Source organism: Prionailurus viverrinus, unplaced genomic scaffold (assembly GCF_022837055.1).
Source record: "Prionailurus viverrinus isolate Anna unplaced genomic scaffold, UM_Priviv_1.0 scaffold_35, whole genome shotgun sequence".
Taxonomy (NCBI): Eukaryota; Metazoa; Chordata; class Mammalia; order Carnivora; family Felidae; genus Prionailurus; species Prionailurus viverrinus.
Window position 1 is genome coordinate 8,084,146 of NW_025927605.1, and position 20,534 is coordinate 8,104,679.

Consider the following 20,534-nt stretch of genomic DNA (forward strand, 5'->3'; position numbering starts at 1 on the left):
CCCAAACCAAAAGCACACTGTATACACTGTATGTTAGCTAACTTGACGATAAATTATATTTAAAAATAAAAAATAAAATATATTGAAACAAAAATCAATCTAACAAACAAACAAACAAAAACCCCAGAAGACAACATCATTGGGGCTCCTGGGTGTTTCAGTTGGTTAAGCATCCAACTCTTGATTTAGGCTCAGGTCATGATCTCACAGTTCATGGGGTCAAGCCCCATGTCAGGCTCTGTATTGACAGTGTGGAGCCTGCTTGGGACTCTTTCTTTCTCTCTCTCTCTCTCTCTCTCTCTCCCTCTGCCCCTTCCCTTGTTCACTTGCAAGTGCACTCTCTCTCTCAAAAAAAAAAAAAAAACTTAAAAAAATTGCAACATCATTTATACACCTTAAAAATATCAATTTCTTATTGAGAAATAAATCTAACCAAAAAAGTACATGATTACTTAATACATAGAAAACCACAAAACATATTGCGAAATACTGTAAAATATCTACATTGACAGCGGGGTATACCATTTTCATGAATTGGAAGATTGTAAAGGTATTAATTCTCCACAAATCAATCTATAGAGTCAATGCAATCCCAATCAAAACCTAGCAGGAATGTGTGTGTGTGTGTGTGTGTGTGTGTGTGTGTATCAACAAGTTGACTCTAAAATTTGTATGGAAATACAAAAGACCAAGAATAGCCAAGACACTCTTGAAGAAGAGAAAAGTTGGAGGACTTCTAGCACCAGATATTAAGACAGTATGGCGTTAGTGGAAGGATGGACCAGTAGAACAAAATAAAGATCCCTGAAACAGGTCCACACAAAAATGCCCACTTGATTTTTGACACAGATATTGCTGCTTTGCTCTAAGGAAAAAAGCATGGTCTTCTCAATAAATGATGCTGGGTTGATTGGATGTTCACATGGAAAAAAGGTATCTTGATCCCTACTTCACATCACACACAGAAATAAATTTCAGCTAGAATATGAATCTAAAAAGAAAAAGGTATAACAACTAGAAGGAAACATTGAGATATCTTTGTAAGTTTGAGGTAGGTAAAGTTTCCTTAAACAGGACACAAAAATCACTAACCGTAATGGAACAAACTTGATAAATTATTCCCCATTAAAATAAAGAACTTCAGTTTATCAAAAGTCACCACCAGGAAAGGGAAAAGGAAAGCTACAGAGTTGGAGCAGATATTTGCAATACATAGGGATGGCATCCATAATATAAAAAGAACTCTTACAGATCAATACAAAAAAGATGGACAGTCCAATAGAAAATGGGCAAGAGACTTGAACAGGCACTTCACAAATAAGGCTTTCCACATGGTCTGTGAACGTAAGGGAAGGTGTTCAATATCTTGTCACTAGGAAAATGCAAAAGCTACTAGAAGCTAAAATGAAAAGACCAACTAAATATGGTAGGGACATGAAGCACATAGCACTTTCATACCCAGCTGGTAAGAGTGTCCATTGGCAGAATCACTTTGGAAAATTTTATGACAGGATCAGTTAAAGCTGAACATATTCAGCCCCTATGGCCCAGCATTTCCATCTCTGGGCATGTGTCCAACACGAAAAGCATACATTATGTTCCAAAAGACACACACAAGGATTTTCACCACGGCACTATTGTCAGCAGCCCCAACTGAAAGCCTCAGATGCCCATCAGCAACAGACTAGATCAATAAGGGATGGTCTATTCATATGATAGCATACTACACAATGCAAAGGAACGAAATACAACTGTAAGAGACAACACAGATGAATCTTGGGCAGTGGGAGTGGGAGGAGCCAGAGACAGACAAAGCAGAGAACAGAGAACCAAGGTCACAAGGCGCTGGGCAACCAGGGTGAGAAGGAGAACAGCCATGGGAGGCGAGGCGGCTGGGTGCTTGGAGCAGTGTCAGGTAGGTGGTGATGGATGGAAACAGGCCACCTCCCTCCTCCATCACCCCCACCTCTCAGGAGGAGTGACACCCCACTCACTGCTCGGTGAGCAGTATTTAGGGAGGAATTAAAGCACAGAGCCAACAGCCCACAGGTGAGGGGCAAAGAGGACATGGGGAATTTGGCAAAAGGCAGAAAGCAGAGGTAGAGGGGAGCAGCCGGGACTCTTGGGGTGAGGGCTAAAGCTTAAAACCCCAGTATGGTTTTTCACGTGGGAGGGGAAGACGGAGTCTGGAAGTCAGGAGAGCTCAAGACCCCGGGTGATCACCCTGGGGTTTCATGTGAAGCGAGCAGGGGGAGATTAGATGTGGTGTAGGGCCATCTGCTCCGCGGACTCCCCTCACCCCTTCCTGCGCTGGTGCAGGGCTGCCGGGCTGCCGAAAGTCAGCCCCTCTCAGCCAGACACGACACAGACACGTGGAGAATGTCAGTGGCCCAATGTGGAGATGGCTGGAGGAGGCCAAGAAGAATCACCCCACTGATATCCAGAGGCTTGAAGGAGAGACACCCCCCCCTACTCCTCCCTCCCAAGTCTTTGGGTGGAAGGACTGTGACCTTCAAAGAGCCAAGGGGTTAGACGCAGGCCACAGGCTCCAAGGAGAGTCAGCAAGCCCTGGGGAGTGGGGAACGAGTGACCGGCTGCCTTGCAAATCAGGGGCCGGCTCTGGGGAAGCCGACACTGAAGAACAGGGGGCTTCTGCTCCCCACTCCCCAGGGCTGGTGGAGGACAAGGACGACAGTGGTTCCGTTTGCCTCGCACAATTTGGAAATCCCGATCGTCTTGCAGCCTTTGCTTATGCTGTTTCCCTGTAGGTCTGGCCCGTCTGGAGGCTCATGGTGCAAGACCGGACCTTTCACGGAGCTGTCACCAGCACGGCCCCAGTTGGTCAGCAGCAAAACCACGGGAGACAACGTCCTATTGCCTCGAGTACACGGATGAGCCTCTATCACAGGCCCAAGGCACATGACTGGGAAGCCATGGGAGTGGGCGGCCTTGGGAGAGGGGGGACAGGGCGGGAGGGGGGAGCTGTAGGGAAGAGGCAGAGCCCTAGGTGAGTAGGCAGGAGGGCCAAAAGCACGCTCTGCCCCCGTGGTTAGGGGGGAATCAGTTTGGTGTGGGGGTGAGGGGGGCGGCAGGGGTGGGCGCAGCCCCGAAGAGAGCAAGCCTTCCTGGATGCCTTCATCAGGCTCTCCCTAGTCTCATCCCTATCCCCCCACCCTCCCCAAATCTAGACCACACCAGCCCTCCAACCCGAGCGAGCGAGAGCGGGGTGCCTGCTCTGCCTGTACCCCACGCAGCTGGCTGACAACTGAGCGGCAGGGGTGGGGGCTCCTCTGGGTCTCTCCCAAGGAGTCCTGTGTGGGCTTCGCACAGGGGAGGCAAGGCGCTCACTAGCACTTTGTGAGTCAGCCTGAGAAGGGTCAGCTCCACCTGGAAGACTTCCTGAGGGAGGCGTCCCTGGAGCTTGGGAGAGGCTGGTGGGCCTTCCAGATGTTGCTGTGGGGGGTGGGGGGTGGGGCGGGGAGAGGGGGCCTTAGAGCTGGGAAGGAGTGCTCAGGTTTCCTGTGACCGCCGCGTTTCCCACCGAACACCCCAAGTCTAGGGCCGACCTGCCCTGGCTGCCCTGGCCGGGAACCCCCAAAAGGGGTGGAATGACCAGCCCACTTCCCTGACCGGTCCCAGCCAGGGAAGCCGGGGACTGGGGAAGGAGAGGCGGTGGCGGGGCAGAGGGCCCGTCCTTTACGGGAGTCCTGGCCCCCACGGGACCTGAGCCTGTCAGGACTGAAGGCTGACGCCCCTCTCAGCACTGACCTGAGCAGACGCGGGCTCCTCAGGGGGCAGGTAGGAAGCCTCGCCCCCTGTCTTCAGGGGTGTTTGTGGGGAAAGCGTGGCCTTGTGGGAAAGGGGAGCAGGGGTTTACCTGGTCAGGAGAAGCTTGGGTGAAGTTCAGATTTAGCTACTTAACGCACACCACGAGGGAGAGACACGCTGTTTATTCCTGTGCTGCAGCCCCAAACCTCCCAGGCATGGCATGGCAGAGCGGGGGGCGGGGGGGGGGGGGCGTGGGTGGTGGTGGCAGGCAGGGACAGAGACTGCCGAGGGTCTGGGTCTTCAACTCCCCTGGAGAATCCGCGACCCCTCCTGGCCTCGCCCCACTCCTCCCACCAAGCCTTTTTCAGTGGGAGGCCCCTGGGTTCCTGTCCCAGCCTGTCTGTGCAGACAGGAGAGATGAGGGTTCAGAGGACAGAGACATGGAGGGAGACAGAGACGGGACAAGGGGGCGGAAGTAGGGTGATGGAGCCAGAGGAGGGGGCGAGGGAGAAGCCTCCGGAAGGGGCTTGGGCAGGGGCCTTGGTGGTGGGGGGGGGCAGAGCTCCTGGCCCCTGCGCTCGGCCCAGAACCCGCGTCTTAACTTTCCGTGGGTCGCCCCACCCCTGCGGGTGGTTCTGGGTATGTGTCTAGCTAAGGGCTAGTTACGGTGTACTCTGGGAGGTGGGGGCTTGTCGGCTCTCCCCCCCCCCCCCCCACTCCTGTCAAGCTCCTTGATTATTTTTTCCTGTCAGCTCTGCCTCCTGGGGCTGCCTCCCGCCCAGGATGTAAGGCAGGCAGCAGCTTATCTGACCCAGCCTAGCCCTGGGGGAGCCCCCGCTCTTGCGGGGGGGGGGGGGGCTGGATGATGGGAGCCAGAGAGACCAAAGAGACAGCTCCCACCCCCCATCCTAGGAGCCCGAGAGGCCCCCTTCCTGCCCCCAGTTTCCCAGCCTCTCCTCTGAGAGCAGGCCTGAGCCTTCTGGGATGCAGCCAGATCCCCGCTGGAGGGTGGGCTGTGGGAGGGATCAGTAGGCGATATTCACTGTTCTACAGGTCCCATCCCCCACACAGGGTGAGCCAGGCTCCTGCCTCCTCCGGCTTCCCCTCCCCGCATCCAGGGTCTGCCTGCCCGAGGGAGACAAGAGTAATGGACACAGCCGGGGCCTGACCCAAGAGCCTTGGCTCTGGGCCCAGCACTAAGAACACTGTCCGTAAATATTTGGGGAGTGAACGGTACCCGCCCCTCCGCACACAGCCAACTCTTTTCCTGCAGCCACAGAAGGCTTACGGGAGCGGGAGGCCACGGTGTCCATCCCTCTGCCTCAGATCCGCATCAGGGATCTGCTAGGCCCTCGAGCGGGTCTGGCCACAGACAGGAACCCCATCTTCTTCGTCACCCACAGTGGTACCATTTCAGCCACGCCCCGCCTCTATGCTCACCAGAGTCTGGCCCAGCCGGGAAACCCCAAGCCTTTACTCTCTCGACTCCAAAATCCTTTGCTGATGGGTGTTCTTTCTGAAATCTAGCTTCTGCCCTTCTGGGAGCCCTTGACTTGGTGTTGGGATGGAAGTGAGTCCCGTTCTGGCCTTTGGAGAATAAACTTGGGTCCTCGCCCTGCTCTACCGTGTCTCTTTCTGGAAGAGCTGTCTACCGGCCGTCACCCTGGCTAGAAGGGCTGAGTGCTGCTGGGAGGATGCCCTGAGACTCCGTGGGGGGTCCCCTTCCCTGCCCCACTGGGAGCGGGAGCCTGGAGGGGGACACACAGCCCTCAACCTTCCCTGTGACCTTTCCACCCTCCCGTGGCCTCTGTCTTTTGAAGGACATCTCTGGACAACTCCGACACCAGGCAGCTGTGAATTTACCTGCTGCAGGGGGATGGCTGAAGAGTCTCAGGGGTGCTCCCTGTCCCAACTCCTAGGACCTCAGGAGAGGCCGTGGATGCAGGGCTGCTCTGGGCTGGGCTGGGGGACCGGAGCGCTGGAGTCAGGGCTGGGAAGAAGGCCACCACGTGCACTTTTCCAACCTTGCTATGGCTCGATATCTAACCTCGTTCCATGAGGCTGCCTTGGCCCACTGTCGCGTTGTGTAATATCAGACAAGTCATCGCAGGGCTCTAGAGCTCAGTTTCCTCATCTGTAAAATGGAGGTAATAATATTACCTGCTTCATAGGATTGCTTTAAGGATCAGATGAGATCATGCAGGCGGGGCACTTAGCACGGGCTAGAGACTAAGGACACAATAAACACGAACCATTATGACTGAGGTTTTTAAGACTTAAAGGCCAAGTTCTCCAAGTTCTCTCGGCCCTGAGCTCTGGGTGTGCTTCTCACGGCCTGGGGGAGGGAGGCTCTGTGGGAAATAATGTGCTCTGAGGCCACACAGACTCCCGCTCCAGCCTGGCTCTGATCAGGTCAACTTGCTCCTACCCACTATTTTTCTCCGCCCGCCAGGCTCCTGTGTGTCTCTAGATCTGGTGCCTTCCCCGGACCCCCTCCAGCCTTGCCAGGCTGGTGCCCATCCCCCTTCCAGGAAAAGGGACGTAAGCACAGCTGGGATGAATGACAGTCCCTAGCATCCTCTCCGGAAGCACCAGGGTGGTGGGGAGCTCCTGTCTGGGTCAGGGAGGGTCTGGGAATTCCTAGGGCTCGGGTGGGGGAGCCCAGGGAGGAGGAAAGCACCCCTTCCAGGAGCCAAAGAGAGGTGAGGCAGGATGGTTTTCCCCACCCCTTCCACAGTGAAGGCCACGTTCAGACCCCTGCCACCCTGCCTGCACACTTAGCGGGTGAGAAGTGGTATCTCACTGTGGGTTTGATTTGCATTTCCCTGATGACTACATCTCCTTAAGTGCTCATCTGGCCTTTTGTGTATCTTCTTTGCAGAAAGGTCTATTTAGATGCGTTTTAACCACTTCGTTGGCCCCAGGTCACTAGGCTGTCCTTCCTCCTTCCCTTCTCCCCCCCACCGCAGCCTGTTCTCCCTCTAAGCCCAGCTCTAGCCAGGCCCTCCCCCCTGCTTGAACCTTCAATGGCTCCCCATTGCTTATGGCCAAACTTGCCATACTGTGTTCTGTGAAAAGCGTTTTGGGAAAAGCAAAGAGACGTTCCTCTGGAAATGGTTCTGTGGTTAAACTATGGCCATCATTTTGGGAAATGCCACAACACTCAAAAGTGGTCCAAGCTTGCCAATCAATGCGTGTTAGCTCAGAGAATGCCCAAAGCTAAACCAACAAACAAACATAAACAATCCCCTCCCGGACCCAGAATTTCCCCCAATGAATATGATGTTAGATTCACACCCTGCCTGTGTTTCCTTTTTCTTTACAATTTATTGAGATATAATTCGTGTATCATAAAGGTTCAGTCATACTGTAATGTGTATTAACGCTTCATTCCTTTTTGTGGCCAAATAAAAGTCCCCTGTGTGGATGTGATCCATTTTGTTTGTTCATCAGTTGGCGGACATTTGGGTGAGTTTTACTTTGGGGCTGTTACGAATAATGCTGCCACGAACAGTCGCGTACAAGCTTTTGTGCAGACATATGTGTTCATCTCTCCTGGGTATATACCAGGGAGTGGAATTGCTGGGTCAAATGGTGAGTCTATGTTTAGCTCTTTGAGAAAATGCCAGACTATTTTTTGAAGCAATCACATCATTTAACGTTCCCACCAGCCATGCCCAAGGGCTCTGAATTCTCTGCGCCTTCACCGACACTTATTTATTTGACTTTTTGGTTCAAGCCATCCTCGGGAGTATAAAGTGATATCTCATTGTGGGTTTTTTTTTTAAGTGTCTATTTATTTTTGAGAGAGAGGCAGACAGAATGCGAGTGGGGGAGGGCAGAGAGAGAGAGAGAGAGGGAGACACAGAATCCGAAGCAGTCACCAGGCTCTGAGCTGTCAGCGCAGAGCCCAACACGGGGCTCGATCTCATGAACTGTGAGATCATGGCCTGAGCCAAAGTCAGACGCTTAAACGACTGAGCCACCCAGGTGCCCCTCACTGTGGTTTTGATTTGCTTTTCCCTAATGATTAGTGATGTTGAGCATCTTTTTATAGGCTTGTTGGCCATCTGTATGTCTTGTTTAGAAAAATTTCTATTCAGATCCTTTGCCCATTAAAAATTTTTTTTTAAGTTTATTCATTTATTTTGAGAAAGAGAGAGAAAGAGGGAGAGAGAACAACCATGCACAGAGAGAGAGAGGGAGAAAGAGAGAATCCCGAGCAGCCTCTGCACCATCAGCACGGAGCCCAATGCTAGGCTCGAACTCACAAACTGAGATCATGACTTGAGCCGTAATCAAGAGTTGGCCACTTAACCAATAAGCCACCCAGGCGCCCCAATCCTTTGCCCATTTTTAAGCTTGCCTTTTTCTTATTGGGTTGTAAGAGTTCTTTATATATTCTAGAAACCAATCTCTTATCAGATTTATGATTTAGAAATATTTTATTCCATTCTATGGGTTATCTTTTTGCTTTCGTGAAGGGGTCCTTTGAAGCACAGAAGTTTTAAATTGTGATGAAGTTCAGTGTCTTAGTCCGTTGAGGCTCCTGCGACAAAATACCACAGAGTGGGTAGATTATAAACAACAGACGTTTATTCTGGAGGCTGGAAGTCAAAGATCAGGGCACAACAACGGTCAGGAGAGGACGCTCTTCGGGTTGCAGACTTTTCCCTGTATCCTCACATGAGGCTGGGGGGCTCTGGGGAGCTTCTTTTTATAAGGGCACTGATCCCAATCTGGAAACTCTGACCTCCCGACCTAATCACCCCTCAAAGGCCCCACCTCCACCTTGGAGATCAGCACTGTCACATACAGATGTGGTGGGGAGGGGGACGGGCCTAAACATCGAGACCACGGCATTGGGTTTGCCTATATTTTCTTTCGCTGCTTCCCTCGGTCACATCTGAGAATCCATTGCCAAATCCAAGATCACGAAGATTTACCCCTCTGCTTTCTCCTAAGAGTTTTTGGTTTAGCTCTTGTATTTAGATCGTTGATCCGTTTTGAGTTAATTTTTGTACCCGATCTGAAGTAGGGGTCCAGCTTTATTCTTTTGCAGGTGGACATCCAGTCATTCTGTCCTCTCCCCCATCCCCCACCCCTTAAATATTTATATATATATATATATATATGTATATATATATATAAATTTTTATTTTTTTAATGTTTATTTATTTTTGAGACAGAGAGAGACAGAGCATGAACGGGGGAGGGGCAGAGAGAGCGGGAGACACAGAATCGAAAGCAGGCTCCAGGCTCTGAGCCGTCAGCCCAGAGCCCGACGCGGGGCTCGAACTCACAGACCGCGAGATCGTGACTTGAGTTGAAGTCGGACGCCTAACCGACTGAGCCACCCAGGCGCCCCTATTTTTTAATTTTTAAATTTTATTTATTTTTGAGGGAGGGAGAGAGAGAGAGAGAGAATGTGAGCGGAGGAGGGGCAGAGAGAGAGAGGGAGACACAGAATCCGAAGCAGGTTCCAGGCTCTGGGCTGTCAGCCCAGAGCCCACTGCGGGGCTCGAACTCGCGTACCACGAGATCATGACCTGAGCCGGAGTCGGACGCTTAACTGACTGAGCCACCCGGGTGCCCTGAAATATTTATAAAACATCCAGTACCGGCTCATGGAATTCTGGGGAGCAGCAGTTGGGAAATGCCAACCTACAGGATCAGATCCAAGTTTCTTAGCCTGACCAAAGCCGCTCACCATCTGCGCCCAACTTGCCTCTTCCCACTTAGTCTGGACGGGTCTCTTGGTGCTCCTCGACAGTACTGGATTTTCCCGCCTCTGTATCTAAGCACACGCTGTGCTGATGCTTCCCCCCACCCCTACCCCTGCACCCACACAGCAACCCCCTTTGTCTGCTGGAGTTCGCTCGCCTTCTAAGGAACGGGAAGAGCTAAGACTTGTTGGGCGCCTGCTGTGTACTATTTCCCTAAGCAACTTATTTGTATTATCCCATTTAATTTTTACAATAACCCTATGAGGTATATCCTCCTGTCATCTCCATCTTACAGATGAGGAAGTCCAAGTTCAACGTGAGTAAGTAACTTGCCCAGCGTTACTCAGTGAGCAGGTCATGGAGGGAGAATCTGAACTCAGGCCATCTGACCCCAGGGTCCCTGCTCAAGAGGGGGACCCGTCACTATCCCCCCACAAGCTTTGCCGATTGCCGCCACTCTGCCCACTGCCTCATTAGTACCAAAGTATATTTCTCGGGCTCTACGATGTATTTCGCTGAGACAACAAATTAGCGAGTGAGTAAAAGAATGAATAGAACTGCATTGTCAGAGCTGGAAGGGACCCAAGCGATGGTGCACATTCCAGGATAACAGCTTGATCTGACGGATAGGGACGTTCTGAGACTCGTCCAGGGTCACGAGGCGGGGGCAGAAACCGTGTCCGGACCCGGCCTCTTCACCTCCAGCCTCGCAGTTTGGACGGCACACCTGCTGTACCTCCTTTCGACGCACATTTATTGAGCGCCCTCTCTGTGCGAGGCCCCAGTCTGAGCTCCATCTGAGACAAACAGGATGAGACCCCTGGGATCTCTATCTCTCTTCCCAGGACAGGGGGCGCTTAGGCCTGGCAGGGCTCCTCCTGGGCTTCAAGACCCTCCTGGTCCCCCCCCTCCCCCCCGTGTAGGGCCATCCCTGGGATCCGGCCCGGCTTTCTCTGTTCTCTTGCAGGGAGAAGCCTCAAAGGGAGGTGGCAGTTGGCCAGGGGCACAGGGCGGGCCGGGAGGAAGGACCCTGGGTCCGGTTCATTTCCTGGCACCCTTGTTTGCCGCGTGCCCCTGGCTTCTGGTGGCTGTTTCCACCCCACCCACAGCCTCCCTGGATGCAGGGGCAGCTGGCCAGAGTCTGGAATTCTCCCACCATCCTCGGCCCGGCCCTCCCCTCAGAGCCCAGCAGATCAGGACTAGAATCCTGCTCCCCTCTGGAATGGTGTGACCTTGGGCATGTCGCTTTGTCAGTCCGGGCCTTTGCTTCCTTCTGGAAAAGCAGATTACAGGACTGACCTCACAGGCCCCTCCTGAAAAATAAAGGTCGCAATCTACATAAAGAGCTTGGCGCAATGAGACTCCCCGTGAAACGTGTCACCCCTTTTCTCAGCCTAGCTCTCCCCATTTTCCTCCTCCAGGAAGAATTCCAGGATGCCCGCTCTCCACCGGTCCCCATCTCTGTGTTGGAGTCCCACTCTGAGCCCCGGGGAAGGTCAGCCAGGCTCCTCTGTGATGGGGGTTCCCCAGGGGCTGATACCTCCACCAGCTCTTGGGGGTCCATTTCCCAGGCACAGAAACGTCCACGCACCGCAGTGAATGGAGCCGAGGAGAACCCACAAAGGAGCACTGCGATTTGTTTGATGGACCAGAGAAGCTTCAATCTGAGGCATATCACTGACCTCCACTCCCAGCAAAGCAGTGTCGTAGGAGCTATGGGCAGGGTGGAGAGAGAGGGGGGCGGTCTGGGCTTGCCTATTCTGAGAGTCAGGGCTGTTGGGAGCCCTGTCGTCACCGCCCCCCCCACCATCTCAATAAAAAAAAAAATAACATTTATTGGCCTATTTACTCTGCAGCAGGCCCTGTGCACGTTCTTATCTACTCTCCTCAACGACTCTAGGGTTAGAGTGCAGTTATTAGCTCCAGTGCAGACAGAGAGACTGAGTCACAGAGAGCTTAAGCAACTTCGCCCCAGGTAATAAGTGACATATGGCCCAATATGGCGAGCGCTCTGTCCGAGGGAAAAACAGGGCTTGAATAGGGTCAGGGTAGTAAAGCCCTGGGGCCAGGTAATGATTGTCCAAGGGAAGAGAAGGGAAGGGCACAGGGGGTGGTCCCATGCCAGGTGCACCTCAGGTATGGTCTCAGTTATGTCCCAACTATTCCCAGAGTTGGGCATGACCGTCACCTCTTTGCAAAGAAATGAGGGTCAGAGATGACTAAAGGTGAGTCAGAGGTGATGCACGTTGGGGTAGGGGCTCCACTGCCCGGCACACTGGCAGCAAGGACAGCTGTGCATTGTTCGGACACCTAAGGGTGTCTGTGGGGGCAGAGAAGAGGGTAGGCAGGGAATGAATGAAGCGGGGGCCTCTGGGGTGGTAACCAAGAGAGTTAGAACAAGAAGGGGGCCAGAGGGAAGAAAGGACGGAGCTGAGGCCTGGAGTCCAGGGTGCAGGTGGTGAGAGACCCTGGGAACTATCTCAGGGGAGCCTGCTGCGGGCCAAGCCTGACCCCAAGGAGCCCGGTTGACATCCAAGCTGAGGCTAGTGCTTCTGGGGAAAGGCCTCTAGGATCTTCCCTCTGCCGGAAGGTTTGGCGCGCGCCACTTTGGGGGGCCCTCCCGGCCTCTGGCCTTGTCTTCTTCCACCCCTGTCCCGGGGCCTCTGTCAGATTGCCAAACACACCTCCACCTAGGAGTCCCCGGAGGTCCCGCGGACTCGCCAGCTACTGGCTACTGACCTCTCCCCGCATCCCCTGCACCGACGCGCCACCGGCTCCTGCCCCCGCCCTCACCCACGTATCTCTCACGTCCATGTACATCTCTGCAGCAGGGCAGGTCCTCGTCCTTTCTCGGGTCCATCCCTGCATCCACCCCGGATCGGTCTTTTGAAGCCGCAAAGGCTCTCGGCTCACTCCCAGGGGTGAGTGAACCTAGCCGTTGCCTTCAGTTCCAAGGCCGGCAAGCCGAAGCCTTTCCTGAGCGTGTCCCTTGCAGCCTCTGTGATTGCTGCCCGGCTGCCCCGCCCGTGGCCCCTCGCTGGGCCTGTGTCCCCGTGCGCATCTGGTTGTCTCCCCCCACCCCACCCCCCACACCGTACCCCTGAGTTCCATCTCATTCGGCAGTCCAGATGGGCTGTGCCCGCGCTCCGCCTCCGAGCCACGGTCAGGAGTGCTGCCCAGAGCAGTTCTGCCACCGAGGAGTGGCCGTGACGTCCCCCAAGCCCTTACAACTCTTCTTCCCATCAGAGGAGCCCAGGACAAGGCAGGCAAGGGACCTCCAGAGGGAAAAGCCCAAGACTCGGGGGCACTGTTTTGCAGGAAAGTGAAATCCCTTCTTCACTGCCCATCACGCTAACTGGGAACCAGTAAGGACAGTGCCAGGGGCCTGCCTGCCACCCCCCTCCATTAAATCATTCTCTGTCCCAGCCCTGGCCTCTTCCCTCCCTCCCCCTACCTTCCTGCTGCCTGAATCATTTATAACCCAGGGCCCTGGGCTCTGTGGGAGATGCTGTAACATCCTGCCCCATCCCTGCCAGGGAGCCCACGTGCTACCCTGCCAGGTGAGCTCCCTGCCTTTTAATAAGAACGTTCGGGAGACAAGGCCTTAGGGCAACAGGAAGGTTGCCTCATGGTGAGAATTTCTGTGATCCTGGCAGGAAAGGAGAGCGCCCGTTATGAGGAGGGGAATGAATTTCTGGTGCCTCCCAGGTCAAACTCCAGAGGGGTGCTCTGCCTTGCACGTCAGGCTCAAGGTCCTGAGAGCAGAATTTGTTCCCGTCCCCCACCCCCACCCCCTGCCCCCTAGCTCACCAAAACTTGCAAGCGCATTTCAGATCAGGGGCAGCTGGCGTCACTGCCCCTTCCACTCACGGGTGAGGTCCGCAGCGAGGGCTGGGGGGTGGAGTGCTCGGATGAGGGGCACGGGCAGGGAGAAGGCTGCAACCTGTGTCACTCAGGGCCCGGCTGGGTCTGCAGTGGGTGGGGAGGAGGAAGTGAGTCAGTGGGCACAGCAATTCATGCTTCAGAATTCTGACTTTCCTTTTCAACCCACTGAGCCAAGACATTTGTCCCAACAGGATCCCAGGGTGGGGGAGGGGACGGGAGCAAGAGGATATTTACGAGACCGAGCTGGCCTCTCGCTCACCTCTACTGTGTTCTCTGATTTAGGGCCGTACGGAGCATGTGGCCAACTGAATTCAGCTGGACACACGGTGGCTGAAGACGCGCTACCGCGTGTGAGTGACCGTCACGGGTGCTGGGAATACAAGCGTAATCCACAGTGCAGCACAACTATCTCGTAGTGAGCGACTTCTGGGCCTCAGCTCTACTGTTTTCCAACAAACCTGTGCGTCGGGTTTCTATAATCACACTGCAAGCCCAGACTGGAAGTCACCGTAAGGCCTGGAAGATTCAAGAGTGACTGCGTGGCACCCCCATTGCCCGTCCACCCCCCCCCCGGCCCTAAAATACAATGTGGTGCAGACTTAGGCTGTTTACATTTGAGAGCTCTCTGAATGTGGGGTCAAGGTGAAAGCTCAAATATGGGGTCAAGGTGAAGGCCTCCCTGGAAGGTGTTCTGGTTCGTCTCTGACACCCCTGGAGGTTCTCAGCTCTGTGCCAGGCCATCGTAGGTTGTCAATGAATGTTTGAGGCTGACAGATTCTGAGCGGGGGACCAGGCGCCTGCCGGTATCTAGGTCACAGGAGAAAGGAAATCTGATAAACCCATTCATGCTTCACGGCTCCTCCCTCCCTCCTCAGTAATTTGCATTTCCAATTCAGATCAGAGATAGAGACCTGAGTCTTAATTCAATAGCAGAGATCTCATCCACTTAGTTCAACAAATGTTAGGAGCCTTAGGACACACAGGATGCCGGCGAGGGAATAATGAGAGATCTCCTCCAGCCCTTTCGTTGCACAGATGGGGAAATCGAGGCTCGGAGGAGGAAAGTAACTTGCCCAAGGTGAGAAGGCCGAAAAGAGCCTGCACTCAACACACACACGGCACCCCAGTTCTGCTCCACCTCTCTCCCCAGCTGCCTGTGCACACCCCATCTGCGTGCTGACCTTCCTGTGAGGACTGAGCAAGCCTGGGGCTCTGGGCGAGCGAGATAGGGTCGGGAGTGGTCACCCAGAGGAAGGCTAGCGCAAACCCAGCAAACGCTAAATAAACCGAGGCGCCTTTATAGAATCTTGACGTTGTCATTGTTGCGACTGAGGAAATTTCACCCCAAACCAGGCCCCGGCTCTTCTGCCCTCTTCTGTCCCGAGGCCCCCGTCTTGCTAGTCCTTCCCTTCTCCCTTGTCCAGATACTCCTCCTCCAAGAAGCCTCCCTGCCTTTACAGCACAACCCAGAGTTGGCTTGTTGCCAGGCTCCCCCAGAGGCAGACGGACCCCACCCAAGGTTTTGCTTGATCTCAAGACTGATGACGCCACACACACGCCAAGAGGGCATGAAAAGGTTTGTTATTTACATAATTGAGGTCTCTGGGGGAGAGCAGGGCTGGCGTGTGGAGCAAGGTCTGAACCAGCCAGGGAGAGCAAGGAAAGGAGATTGCCTTCTTGTGGTTGGGGAGTGAGATCAAAGTGAGCTTTTGAGCAGAGAAGGCCTGACGGAGTTCGAATCCTCCATGGATGCCAAAGGAGGGAACACAGCCCCCCAGTTTTATTATCAGCTTGTCCAGGTGTGGGGCAAAGGGGAAGAGGGAGAGGGGGTGCTTACAAGCTGTCAGCAGCCAATCAAAAACAGGACTCCGAGGGGAGCCGGGGGGTGGGGGGGCTCGGTCGGTTAAGCATCCCACTTTGACTCAGGTCATGATCTCACTGTTTGTGAGTGTGAGCCCTGCCTCGGGCTCACTGCTTGTCAGTACAGAGCCTACTTCCGATCCTCTGTCTCCCGTTCTCTCTCTGTCCCTCCCCTGCTTGCTCTCTCTCTCTCTCTCTGTCTCAAAAATAAATAAACATTAAAAAAAAAGTTTAAAAAATGGACTCTGGGTCCTCCTGAGGCATGTTATTCATGTGTCTCTGTTTTTCTCTGTCTACCTTTGTAGCTACTAGGGCCCCTTCTCCACAGAGCAGAGCTGACATGATAAAGTCAACTGACGAATGAGACGAAGCCGTGGATGACACATCACTGGAACCAGAGGACTTCAGAACTTTGTCATGAACTTACGGTTTCCCTTTCTGCATCTCTCTAGCCCAGAGACCCTTCCAGTGTCCACGTCTCCCTCCATCCCTGCTCTGTCTCCCCCAGACCTATCTGACACTCCCCCACATTCCTTAGCTGGAGATCCCCCCCCCCTCCCAGGCGCCCTGCTCTGGCTCCCACATTCCCTCAGGATACTCCCCTAGAGTGGAAACACCATCCCTCCTCCCTTTCCTGCTCCCAGCCCTGGGATCGGACATGCTGGTCATTCCTGTTTGGGATGGCCAAAGAGATAATGCCTGGCATAGAGCCCATCTGTCATCACAGGACGCTCAAAGCTGTGTCAGGTGGGACCCCTGCCCACACCAAGCAGCCACCCTGGCCCCTGCTCTCCTGGCCCTGGACGTCTCCCCTCCTCCAGGAATGCAGTGGAGGACCCAGCAGCCAGCCCAAAGGGGAACAAGGTAACTGGTCAACTTCCATCCTGGTCAGCTTCTTGTTCCTTGACCTTAGATGGCCCTATGGGTGCTAGACTAGAAGGCAGACTGCGGGGAGAGGCTGGGTGGCTCTGGGAGTCACAGCTCGGGAACAGATGCTGTCCTAAGGGCAGACAGGGATGGATGTCGTCTCGCAGAACATCACAGAGAACGCTGTTACTGCAGCTGCTTTCATTTAGATGCATCTGGCTGTCTGACCAACATCTGCCTGGGACTCATCTCTTAAAGACATAGGTGTGGTCAGGGGCTTCCGGTCCTAGCTCCAACTCAAATGAGCTGTGTGACCTTGGACATCCAGACTCTCTCATAAGTCAAGTGAGGATGATAATCCTGACTTCACAGAGAGGCCAGGAGGGTGAAATAGAAGTCTGCACGTGAAATGATTCATAAACTATAACGTGCAAGTCCCTTTCCAGCCTCTGAATCTAATTTTGTACTCCCAGCTCTTTATTCCTCTCCTTAAAGAGGGCTCCAAATTGTACAGGCTTCAGGCTCCCCCCCACCCCCCACCCCCAAAAAACCTAGAGCTGCCCCAAGTATTGTACAAATGTTAATGATTAGCATAAGTGGTCAAGGAGGACTCTGAGGCCAGATAATATAGGATTAAAATCCGAGCTGTGTGGTCTTCACCAAGTTGCTTAACCTCTCTGAGCCTCGGTTGCCTCATCTTAAAACAGATAATCTTCGAAGATTGTTGCGAAGCTTTAATCTAATAATCTTTGTAGGGGCACCTGGGTGGCTCAGTCGGTTAAGCGTCCGACTTCAGCTCAGGTCACGATCTCACGGTCCGTGAATTCGAGCCCCGCATCGGGCTCTGGGCTGATGGCTTGGAGCTTGGAGCCTGCTTCCGATTCTGTGTCTCCCTCTCTCTCTGCCTCTCCCCCGTTCATGCTCTGTCTCTCTCTGTCCCAAAAATAAATAAATGTTAAAAAAAATTTTAATAATCTTTGTAAAGCACTTAGCATAGTTCCTGCTGCATGAGCACTTGCTACATAGTAGTTTTCTTCTTACTATTATAAACTCTCAGAGATAGGCCCTCTAAGTCAAATTTCAAGAGAGCGAGTGCTGAGGCCTGAATTTCTGGGCCAAAATAAGAACGCTCCTTCAGCCTGGAGAAAAGAATGTTCAGCAGAAGTGGGTCTCTGTGCTTCAATATGAGAAATCTGAGTCAGATTCAAGAAAGTAGATAGTGACCTCTTGAAGTTCCCTTTCGGTTAGATTCTTCTGAGGATAACGAGACCTTTGGGCCCCGCCCACCAACCTCCACCTGGCACCACCCATCACGCACCTATGGGGGCTCCGTCCCCGCCCAGTCTCCAAACACTCCGTCTGAGCCCGAGTAGGAGGAGACCTTTGGGATTCTGCTGGGCTGGGCCCTGAAGGCAGGAGCGGATGAGATACGTGTACGGTCTGGGCCCAGCTCCCTGGCCACACAGTGCGTTCTAAGGAGAAGGGACTCATTTCCACCCCGACGAGCTTATAAGGGAGACGAGAAGGCTCAGCCCTTTGGAGGAACTGCTGTCTTGTGGCTTACTACAACTAGCAATGCTTGGTTATTACCACTGCTAAATATCCGTCTGGCTTTGCTGAGGGACCACTCCCAGCCCGGATCAGGGTGGGCGAGGGCGGGTAGGCAAGAGAAATCAATCTCGACAAGGACAGCGAAGGGCCTGGGTGCGAGGAAGAACGCCCAGAGACCGCCAGCCTCCTCTCGGGGACTCACAGCGCCGCGGAGGCGAGCCGGGCGCATTCCAGCCAGCGGCGCGCGGACGTCGGTTCCCAGATACGCCAACGCCGGGGCTCTCCAGCCGGGCCCGCAGAGGTGGCCGCGCCTGGAACTGCCTTTCCAGCAGCAGTAGCAACCGGAGCAAAGAGGCCGGACAAATCCCACCCCCGGCCCCGCCCGTCCAATCCATCTTGCTCGGGCGTGGGGGTGGGGGGGTGTGTGTGACGCTTCTCGGGAGAAGCATGGGGCGGGGAAGGGAAATCCAAGCCTTTGGGGGCTCCCGACAGGTGTTTGGGGCTGAAGGCGGAGCCTGGTGAGGGAGGATGAGGAGGGAGGGGCGATGCTGCCCCTTTAAGAGGCGGTGGCGGAGCCGGGACCTTTTCTCTTTCCCCGGAAGGAAAGCGGAGCCCCGGCTGGGCGCGCAAGGTGGGGAGGTGCGGGCTTGGGCGTGGGGAGGCGGGGCGCGCGCGGAGGGAACCCCTCCCTGCGGTCTTCCTTGCGGTCCACCGGTCTGCGTGCCCAGAGCCGCCGCCGAGCCGGGATCGAGGGCCACAGTGCGGCCAAGGGGGCGCGGCCAGGACCAGCTGGGGGCAGGGTGCCCGGGGCGGTGGGGGGTGGGGGGGCGGTGACCCGGCGGCCGGGCAGGCGGGAGAACCGACCCGCAAACCTCGGAGAGGAATCTGAGAGCGCAGACCCTGAGAGGACGTGAGACTGACCGGGGCCGGGGGCCAGAAACTTAGCGCGGCGCTGCGGTGCTCAACGACGCGGCCCGCGCGACTGTTCTGCGGTGGCGCGGGCAGCAGGTGAACAGGTCCTCACTCCCAGCTCCGCACCCTCACGCGCTGTCGCCCCGGCCCCCGCTCGCAGCCATGGGCCCCGGCCCCCGCCGCGCCGCCTGCGTCCCGCGCCCGATGCTCTGCGCGCTCGCCTTGATGGTGGCCGCCGGGGGCCGTGTCGCCTCCGCCTTCAACCTGGACACCCGATTCCTGGTGGTGAAGGAGGCCAGGAACCCGGGGAGCCTCTTCGGCTACTCGGTCGCCCTCCATCGGCAGACGGAGCGGCAGCAGCGCTACCTGTAAGTGAGGCTGGCGGGGGTGGGGTGGGAGGGAGGTGTGCGCAGGGTGCGCGGATCCTTAGCCGAGGCGCAGCCGGGCTTCCAGGCCCGCGGGGCCGCCGCCGGCTCTAGGGAGTCGGGATTAAGGGGGCGGGGACCTGGGCAGCCCTTCTGTTGCCAAGGTCTGGCGGGAAGTGGAGGGGTTGGGTAGGGGATGGGGTCGGTAATCGCTGGCAAGTGCTGACCGGGCCAGAACCTGCCTAAACTCAGCCCCTGGGCTCTTCACACCTCTCTTGATTAGAAGTGGGATCCCCGTTTCCTGGGCACCCTCCCATTCTGTAAACCGAGGACCTCATGTACCGAGTATTTCTCTCCAGGGCTGGGACCTGGGGAAAATAAACACCTAGTGGATCCCTCTTCCCCCGTTCCTGGGAAGAACCCGTGGGCGTATGTATTTAAGCCCTCCCAGGCCTTTACACCTCGCATTTTAGTCGGCCGGCCATGCCAGCCACACCCTCCCTCTGCAGAGCCGGACTGGAGGGCCTCCTCAGCTGCTGGGCAGTTGCTGGGTGAAGTGATGGGCCAGTGTGGGCGTTTGGAGCTGTCCAGGAGCTCCCTCTGACCCCTTGAGGATGGCGAAGTCGAGGGAGCTGTCCCACCTCCTGCTTGGTCTCCTGCTCTCCAAGCCACCCCCAGCAGGGACGCCCTCCCACCAGACATCTTCCCTGCATTCCACAGATTCATGTTGAATCTTCAACCCTGAGTGTGTTTGTTTTGGTTTGAAGAGGGAAAGAGTGTTTTTCTCTTCTGGTCGCCTTCCCCAACAGCTGTAAGGAGAAGGAGGGGGAGCAGCTAGCCACAGGGGAGAGGAGAGAAGGAGATTGCATCCAGCTGTTTGTGTTTCCTCCCCCCATCCCCCCTGCCATGGTGCACACTCGCGTCTAGAGGGGCGTGTGCAGGTTTCAGAGGGTTCTCTGCCATGGGCTCTGGTGCTGGGGTTGGCGTTTGGGAGAGAAAGGCAGCTGGGGCAGGGGAGGCCACCCCAGGAGGGAAGGAGTTATGACAGGTGGGCAGGCCCCCCCCCCAACCTCTTTGGGCTGGGGGACCTGCCAGACATCTCCCCCCACCTGGTGTCCAACTCCAGCTGAGCGAGAGGACATAGGCACATACAGGGTGTTATTGAAGCCTTTCCCAACGTTGGCTGGGGCCTGCAGAAACTTGAGGAAGCTTGGAATATCCAAAGTCCAAACTCTGCCCCGGCCTCAGCCTCTGCCCCTGCTGGCCCAGCCCCAGCCCAGTCTACCTACCTCCTTGGCCTCCATGTCGCTTCTGCAGGGGCCCAGTCCACCACACCCTTCCCAGCACAGCGCCAGCAACTTCGGGCTGCCCTTCGTCTTTTGGAGACCCTAAGTGACCATCGGCACAAGTTTCTATATTGGTGCTCTTTCTGCCCCAGCCCCAAAAAAGCTTTTCGGATTTTTCAATCCTGAATCTGCATGATATAAGGCAGCATAGTGTAAAGAGAAGACCAGGAAGGCAAGATTAAACAGTGAAAAACTGGAGTAAATAATGGATTCTGTAAGCCTCACCCCCCCACCCCCACCCCCACCCCCATGTG

At 55.1% G+C, this 20,534-nt stretch overlaps 1 protein-coding gene and 1 long non-coding RNA gene across 2 annotated transcripts in view; one reads left to right on the plus strand and one right to left on the minus strand.

Annotated features, from left to right (window-relative positions):
* Positions 1 to 12,599: 12,599 nt before the first annotated feature.
* On the minus strand, positions 12,600 to 17,990 carry LOC125158525 (uncharacterized). The gene is made up of 4 exons (XR_007149434.1): positions 17,860 to 17,990; positions 13,992 to 14,186; positions 13,639 to 13,895; positions 12,600 to 13,463 (listed from the first exon to the last, which is right to left on the minus strand). It is a non-coding gene; the product is annotated as an uncharacterized LOC125158525 (long non-coding RNA).
* A 12-nt stretch (positions 17,991 to 18,002) lies between these two features.
* ITGA3 (integrin subunit alpha 3) overlaps positions 18,003 to 20,534 on the plus strand; it is a 30,920-nt gene continuing 28,388 nt past the window's right edge. The window contains exons 1-2 of the mRNA XM_047845740.1: positions 18,003 to 18,288; positions 18,730 to 18,937. Coding sequence (XP_047701696.1) covers positions 18,186 to 18,288; positions 18,730 to 18,937 — 311 coding nt within the window. The 5' untranslated portion in view covers positions 18,003 to 18,185. The remainder of the gene's footprint in view (positions 18,289 to 18,729; positions 18,938 to 20,534) is intronic.